This window comes from Poecilia reticulata, linkage group LG20 (genome assembly GCF_000633615.1).
Source record: "Poecilia reticulata strain Guanapo linkage group LG20, Guppy_female_1.0+MT, whole genome shotgun sequence".
NCBI classification, from domain to species: Eukaryota; Metazoa; Chordata; class Actinopteri; order Cyprinodontiformes; family Poeciliidae; genus Poecilia; species Poecilia reticulata.
The window spans coordinates 3,095,226-3,103,511 of record NC_024350.1 but is presented as its reverse complement, the minus strand read 5'-3'; the positions used below and the strand labels follow the sequence as shown (position 1 = coordinate 3,103,511).

Here is an 8,286-nt window from a genome sequence, read left to right as displayed (position 1 = left end):
GTCAGAATCCAGGTCACCATGACACGATTTAGCTCAGATTTACCTGAACTTAATCCGGTCTGCACAGCGCCCCTCCTTGTTCAAGAACTACAAGTGAGCAGCAGTATTAAGGCCTATGCAAAGTAAAACAACTCCAGCATAAAACTAGCTTCTAAGTTAGCCCTGGAGCTCAGTTTACAAGAAGACAGAGGGAAATTCTCTAACACCAGGTCTATAATCTGTATTTTGTTCCCAACAACAGGTTAGGAAAATCTGCTAATTCCTGTTATTTTGGGGGCAAACAGTCAAAGATTTTAGGCCACACAAAGCAGAGTGATAATTGTTTACAGTCTGTGCATCGCTGTGAATCTAAGTGCTTCGGCCTGCCAACATAAGCATGTAATCCAAGGGTTTAACTCAGGATAACTGATAATCCAGCTGAGGCTTTTATACAATATATGACTGATCTCTGACAACATGATTTAGATTATAGTGAAGGAAGTCTATGAAAAGACAGTTGAGAGAAACTGAGCAAAATACAAATGTCTTCTTTGCTTGAGTCCTGGTTGGAAAGTTTAATATGTGCAAAAATATTACAACTTAACCAAGTATTTTTGGTCTAGTTTCTACTGTCAATAGATGATGGAGTACCAGGGCTATAATAGAACAAATTAAAGAATAAAGTCATAATACTATCAGAATATTTCAAGTGCACCAAGATATTTCCACTAGAAACAGGACCAAAAATACTTGGTAATATTTAGTGTTTTTGCAGTGTAAATGTTCCTGTTCCAGCCCAATGGAGTGTCACTCGGCCTTCAGTCTCTGTGAAGCGGGTTTGGGTTTGTAATGCGTTATGATTTGAATCAAGATGAAACAGTTGACGACCAAGAACAGCAATCCGGCGAGCCAGACCAGGACAAAAGTGTTGACGCCTTCAAACTCCAGGAAGTAGGCAGGGGCCAACCAGAGAGCCTGTGTAGGGAGAAAACCCGATGAAGCACAGAAGAAGAAGCACAACTAATCTATTTTCAAAGCATGTTGATTATCAATGACAGCTTGTACTCGTTGTGTAAGTTTGTTGAAAATGAGAGAAAGCCCTCACCCCCAATAAAAAATATTAATTTCAGATGGCCAGAGCTACGAGAGTTGATATGAATTGTCCCAACAGTAACATAAATAACGTGAAGGTGAATTACCTGTCCGGCGAACCAGAGCAGCAGCAAACCCAGACCCTGTTTCACTGACAGAGTCAGGTGTGGGATGACCAGAGGCAGCAAGCACAGGTACCACAGGAAGTACTGGAAACAGAAACCAGTCAGGATCTGTTAATCAATATGATTTACTCTCTGTTACAGCAGGGCTAAAAATATTTGTCACATAAACTACAGGACAAAAACATTAAAGAACCTTCCTGAAAATCCACATGATTTTTGGTGGATTTTAGGATGTGTTTGATGCACAATGAATTAATTCAACAATGGTTTTGTTGAAAATGTTCCAATTCCCTTCATTTACTTTAAGGTGTACAACCCTAACCATTCAGTTGAAAAGTAAGCAAGCAAATCACAGTCCAAGGAAGAAATACCCCAAATATCTGAGAATTAATATAAAAATGTATGTCAACGTCATCTTAATTATGAAGCACTTTAAAAACATCAGCTGCACTAAAGTGCTGAAAAAAACAGCAAAGTAAGCAGTAATAATAATAATAATAATAATAATAATAATAATAAAGAAGTAATAAAATTATTCTATAAAAAATAAAAACACAGACACAGGTTCACATTTAGTGGTAAAGCAAGCAGAGCTGATTAGTAGTAACTCTTTTAATGCAAACTCTCCATTTAAAAAAACAAACAGTATATTCAATTTTCACAAGGCTAATTAAAAAGCCCACATTTACCTTTTAACAACATTTTAACAACATACATTATATTAAACCCATACATTTTTAGACATTTTTTTTTACTTGAGTTCTTTTTTTCAACATTCTAGACATTAAGAGAAAAAAAGGTATAATTTTTGAGCATTGGTCATTTTATCCTGTTGCAAAAGCAAAGCAATAGCCAGTGTTTTGTTCGTCTTTTTAACCCGACCCGGGTTTTATTTCGGCTATACGACTGAACATGCATTTAGTTGTTGCGTCCGGAAACATAATACTGATGGGCAACATTAAAAAAACATTAAGGTAGGACGTGACAAATAAAAGATAAAGATGTTATTGAAAAAAAAACAATAGTTAATTTTATTAAGAAATATTAAACTTTTGTCTATAAAAGCATATAAAAAAATTTAAAATCTTAAAAAATATTTTAAAATTTACATATATAAACATTTAAATTTTATTTTATATTTAATATTTTAAAAAAATTTTGTTTCCATACTTCATCAGACATACAATACTGCTTAGGAACCCTGACTTAAGGATACATCCTATGAGTGGTCTATGACTTGTGTTACCTGTGAAGTGCACACTTTGTTGAAGGAGACGAAGATGGCTGTGTTGAGGAAACAGGCAAAGGCCAGGTCATGGTGAAAGCTCCAGGATGCCACCAACAGCAGGACCAGCTGCGGCAGAAAGGCCACCAGGCCGAGCCACTGGCTCCCCCTGCTGTCTGAAAGCAAGAAAGGCAAAAGAATGAACCAAAGATATTGTACACACCTGCACCACACGTTCGTTTATTCACTGTTAAACTTGAAAAGAAAAAACTGCCTGGATTTAGCTCCTATTTTCTCATAAGCCCAGACCAGAATAAGAACTGCTCCCCCCACCACCACCACCACCACCACGCCTAGTCTGATGAGTACCTGCAGTAAGGTAGAGCATGTAGAAGTACGGGGAAAAGTTGTGCTTGATGTCCCTTCTTGTCAAGTGGTACAAGTACGTCTCATGAAGAAACGACCAGCCATACCTGCATCCACAGCAGAGGAGTCATAAGAATCATAACTTCTGTTTTTCTGCCCCCTTTTTTTTTTTTACAACTTCTAACATCAGATGATGCAGAACAATGCTTGTACTATGAAGTATATGAAAAGAAACTATGCCATACACAACATTCTGGAGAGAAGTGACTAAATCAAATGTGTTTGCCTCACATGTAATAGAAGAGTGCCGTGAACACAGAGAAAACTCCTCCGGCCACAATTCCGAAGAGGATCAGGTCGCGGCTCAGGAAACTTCTGAGAAATAGGACACACTTCTTCCACGTCCGCGTCGGTTTGCCTTCCGCTGATCTGGCCTCCGGCGCTCTCAGGGTCAGAGCAATGGGCAGGGCATACGTTATGGGATAGATCTTCATATGAACCGACAGGCCGTAGAGCACGGCTGCCCACACCAGATGTCTGGCTAAAAGGAAAAAAAAAATGCATCAGCACATGATTGCGGAGATAACATGACAGCAGCAGTGACATCCAACAAGTCTTTATGGAGGCATTAAACTCCAAGAGGGTTCATAGACTCCTTACTATTCGTAAGGGTTGAAGTTGGATTAATCGTCTTACTAGTGATTAATCAATTATTGAAATAAACCCCAACTAAATTAGAAATCAATTAATCTTTAACTGAAGTATACAAACAAGGTTAAATGCAATTTCCTGAAAGAACAACGCACTCAGAGCAGTAATTAAGCCAAACTTGTACAAAAAGTTGCATTTAAGATATATATATAAAAAAAAAAATGTTCAGTAAATATGTTCTACCCAGAACTCAAGTGCCATATGTTTAACTCAACCTGGTTTAAATTAAGCAAAAGAAAAAACAATTGCTCTGTTATTAAGCACTTTTTGCTACATTGTACTAATGTTAAGTCATGCATAAAGTTTTCACATTTTGATGTTAGAAGTAAAAAGTATGAAACAATTGATCAAACGTACACTAAAGGAATCCCATGTTATTGCATTAAAGACAGTAAAATGTTTATGTTCTTATTTTTTTTTTAAATATGTGTTTATTTTAATCTTCTAATGTATCTTTAATATTGTCTAAAAATACTTAAGCGGTTAAATGAAAAATGAGCATAATGTGCTAATTGTTTTTAGCACATTTTGCTACATTTGTTTTTAGATTATTCTGACTAATTCTGACTAATTAGTCAAAATTAGTCAGAATTATTGCTCTGTTATTAAGCACTTAATAACAGAGCAAGCCAGAATAATCGATATAACAATCAATTACTCAAATAATCGTTAGTTGTAGCCCTACCTTCCATACAAAGCAAAGTCCCGAGCACCAGAGCTGCCAGGATGGATTCAGCGTTCCCCCGACTCGACACTCCCATCGGCAGAGGGTTGAGAAGCCAAAGAGAACACACAGAGGTTGCAGTCTAAAAATAAACGTAAGGGAACGAATAACATTTTTCTCATCTAAACAAGCAGAAATCAAAGAATTAAAAAAACAAACAAAAAAAAAAAGATGTTGGCGGGTCAAACCTTGCAGTCTAGACCTCTCAAACACAGAGTTCTGTAGATGAGCAGTCCTGACAGCACGTCACATAAAATGAAGAGGAGCTTTCCAAACACCATGCCGACGTAGATGTTTGGGGTGAGAAGCCAGGCCAGCAGAGGGGTGTAGCGGTAGGTCGACCTGTTGTACGGAGACTCGCCCTGTCCAAAAACACAACACAAACATTTCTGTTCATAAAATTAACGGGGGGAAAAGCGAGTTTCATTTAAACAGCCACAATATTACAATCTTTGACATACAAATTGGAATACATTGTCGTCCTCTGCTGACACCTGGTGGTAGGTATGATAAGTGAGGCAGAAAGTTAAGTTATGGCAGTGGTTCCCAAACTTTTTCTCCTGCGCCCCCGCAATGGTTTTCAAATATTTTCTGACACAAGTTAACAACGGATTAAACAGTTAACTAATGATAAAAGTGACAGAGGACACAGATATGGGAAGTGTGGAAGTCCCTACTGTATCAAATTGACAGAGGAATAACAGAGAGTTGGCCATTCTGGGTTTTTACCCAGCGCTGTATGCGCTGTATGCGCATCCAGACGGCTTCCAGCGCCCCCCCTGCAATGGCACGGCAGGGGGGGCGCCCACACAGTTTGGGAACTTCTGAGTTATGTCATGCTAAGTACTCTAAAGGAACAAAATGCATACATATTTTATATCTTATAAAGTGAGAATAAACGTTTTTAGCTTTGCTTAAAATTTTCAATGTTTTACTATTTTTTTTAGAAATAATATGGAATGCAGTTGATTCAAATCCGCGAAGCAAAACAGAAAAAAGGCAATAAAACTTGCTCCTTAGCTTTGAGTTTTGTCATTCTTAAAAGGAGCTGATAAAAGGGTAGGAGATACCTGTGTGATGAACCTGGCAGCATCTGTGAACACATGGTAGTCTATATCCGTGTACTTCACTACCATAGCTCTGTCCTGGTAGTCTCCATAAGCTACCAAAGCCAGTCGGAGAGCAAAGGAGGCCGGGAAGAGGACATGTTTGTCGGGGAGCTTAGAAACAAGTGTCTCCATCAGCAGCCAGACAAATTCATTCTATTTAGCAGTAATGAATAGCCACAGCTACAGACAACCCGGAAGTCTGAGGGATGTAAACAACGTCTTCTTCCTGAAACTTTAGAAACCCGTTGACTGCTCTGCTGCCACCTTCTGGACTGGGGAAGTACTACAACATAGATTTTACTCCATAACTTTAAATAGCTGCACAATTTCACCTCTGGTCCGCCATCACAATTATGATTTATACCCCACATCATAATCTTATCAAATACGTTTTCTTTTGGAAATTGTTGAGTTGATTTAAATGTACCTATTTTTCTGTAGCATTTATTCTAAATTTTGCTTAGTTCTTTGTTATTGTGGCAGATTTGAATTTATTTTGTTCTTAATTTTCAAATTTTAAAGATTCTGTCCATGGCTGTATTTTTTCCACTAAAATATGTATCCTTAAAATTAAAGCACACACAGATTTGTTTGTTTGGGTTAGAAGGCATGAACTGGGACAAAAAGGCGCACAAAAATGTACCTTTTCAATTTTTTTTGTTATATTAGGTGATTTCACAGTGAGAATTACACACTGTCCCTTTCCAGTGGCAAGAAAAGAACTTTGATATCATATGCTGCCTTCAATGCGTTTCTTTACAAAAATAGACAGCTAGCTAACACTTGAATTGGAAACAATCCATTTTGGTGATTTTGTGGCTTTATTCATAACTTGTTTCCAATTAGTTTGTAAAACTAAAACAAAATGACTATAATGTATCAATAGTACAATAATACATATTCAGACATTAAACTAAGCCAACACTGCCATAGCTGCTTAACACAGATGAATAGCTAACAATGCAACTTCAGCCTGCACATTGAAATTAGCTCAATTATCTAACCCAAATCCCAGAAGTTCTGGATGCAAATAAACCACACAAGACAGCAAATTTGAAAGTTTCACTTTTATTCCTCATGTGGGAGTTCAGGGGTGCAATACGAAGATTTACAGATCTGATACCAGCAAAAGCTTCATGTAGTCTCTCTTCTCCTTTTGGTTCTGCATCAAGTGTGAAGCGATTATTTATTCCAATGCTTGTGAAGATAAAGTGCCAAGAATGTTGCAATTATGCTGCCATTTTGCATTAGGTAAAATTTTTAAAAGGCCAAGTTTTTAAAAGGACACATTATAAGTTAAACCAGCTGCAGCAAACAGGGCTTTAAGGCATTACATACATGAACAAATACACTCGCAAAGGATGTCAGGTTTAACAGTGGAAGAAACTTTAGCAAGGCACATAGAGAAGAGGTAAAACCCAACTTGTACACAGCGGTGTTAAATCTACCGGATGGAAACCTGAGGTGGGAATAGCGAGAGGGAACTCTACACCAACTCCTCTCCCTCACTCCGATCCATTTTGATGTAACCTCCCTCCTGTTCAGACACGTCACACTAAACGACCTCACACAGGCGAGCAGTAGCGGCCAGCGAAGAGAACGCTCTTGGAGTGGTTGTGTCGGATGAAGAAGAGGAAGGGGTGGTCTGCGATGAAGGTGGCGGGGATCATGGCGCAGCGCAGCATCATGACGGCGGCGGTGGCAGCGGCGGCCTCGGTTCCCTCCTCATTGACTTCCACGAAGGCCTTGTGGTAAACCTCAGACACAAACAAGTCGTTGGCCGGGGACATGCCTGTCGGAGCAGAGAGGGACCGAAATGTTTAGATGGTAAAAGAAAGATACAGAGAACGAGACGGAAAAAAACTATCTGGAAACGCGTCCTACCGGAAAAGTCGCTATTTGCCTGGTCAAAGGCGTCCACCATGCCCATGCTCATCAGGACGGCCTTCATGTCGTATTTCTCCTCCAGCTTGAACCGAGGCAGGCCCACCTGGACCTCGATCATATCCATCATGTTTGGATTGGTCCAATCCATGAACTTCTCGTACGTCAGCGTCTGCTCCAGCTTGAGGTTGGACACAAATAAAGTCAATTCCTTGGACTCATTTTGCACGTCGTTTTTTGGGCTTTACAGGATTAAGTACCCACCTTCTCCAGACCAGTCGTACCCTCCACGCTGTTGGGTAAAAAGATGAGCATGCTCAGCTCCTTCCCTTTGTACGGCATCTCCAGGATCTGTAAAACAGGTTGTCTTTTTTAACAATGTCATCTGGATGATGGTTGTAGATTCTCCCACCTGAGCTGTGAATCTCTGCAGTTACCTGGCAGTTGACTTCTGAGATGTAGGTCAGGGGAAACTTTGATTTCATGTGCATCATCTTCACTGGCTTTTTCTCATTCTAAAAAAAAAAAAAAAAGGAGACATAACAAAATTGTGTACATGCAGAAATCAGTAAAAAGTTATTGATTATGCTTACATAAGATATAGGGATCATACAATGTTTATGTAGGTCAACAAGATTATTAATCCCTGAAAGTGTTGCCACAAAAATACATTAAAAATCTGCTGCTGTTCTGGTTCTGCTCTGCAGCCCCAGAACCAGAACCAAACATAGAAAAGCAGCGTTTAGCTTCTAATACGCTTTTTGTTTGCTAAAGGAAACTAACATTCAGTCTGCGTTTTAGCTGATGAGTTGTTTTTTTTCTCCACACTGACAGAGGTCAGGTTGCAGGACGGCAGTGTTACCTTGTTGACGCTGAACTGAGTGTCGCGGGTGGCGTCCACCTTAAACTGCTTGTCCCAGTGACCTTTGAAGTAGATGGCGTTGACCAGCACCAGCCGGGTCATCGAGTTCACTGCGTCCTGGGCCAGGATATCCTTAATTTTACCTGGTGAGAAACAATGCAAATAAACAGGTAAAACAAAAAAATTAGCACATTAATTAAACAATTAGA

The 8,286-nt window shown here is 39.2% G+C and overlaps 2 protein-coding genes across 3 annotated transcripts in view; both read right to left on the bottom strand.

Moving 5' to 3' along the window:
* Positions 1–205: 205 nt before the first annotated feature.
* Positions 206–5,552, bottom strand: pigm (phosphatidylinositol glycan anchor biosynthesis, class M). Its single transcript, XM_008438320.2, has 8 exons — positions 5,293–5,552; positions 4,411–4,584; positions 4,184–4,304; positions 3,079–3,328; positions 2,791–2,894; positions 2,443–2,597; positions 1,179–1,280; positions 206–954 (listed from the first exon to the last, which is right to left on the bottom strand). Exons 1-8 carry the CDS (start codon positions 5,461–5,463, stop codon positions 787–789), a joined length of 1,245 nt encoding a protein of 414 aa, XP_008436542.1. The 5' UTR covers positions 5,464–5,552; the 3' UTR covers positions 206–786.
* Positions 5,553–6,382: 830 nt separating this feature from the next.
* Positions 6,383–8,286, bottom strand: part of LOC103482268 (leukocyte elastase inhibitor-like) — a 7,871-nt gene continuing 5,967 nt past the window's right edge. For both annotated transcript variants that reach the window (XM_008438318.2, XM_008438319.2), the window contains 5 exons: positions 8,078–8,220; positions 7,653–7,730; positions 7,480–7,566; positions 7,216–7,396; positions 6,383–7,123 (listed from right to left, as the gene is read on the bottom strand). In XM_008438318.2, the coding sequence (XP_008436540.1) occupies positions 6,897–7,123; positions 7,216–7,396; positions 7,480–7,566; positions 7,653–7,730; positions 8,078–8,220 (716 nt within the window). In that variant the 3' untranslated portion in view covers positions 6,383–6,896. The remainder of the gene's footprint in view (positions 7,124–7,215; positions 7,397–7,479; positions 7,567–7,652; positions 7,731–8,077; positions 8,221–8,286) is intronic.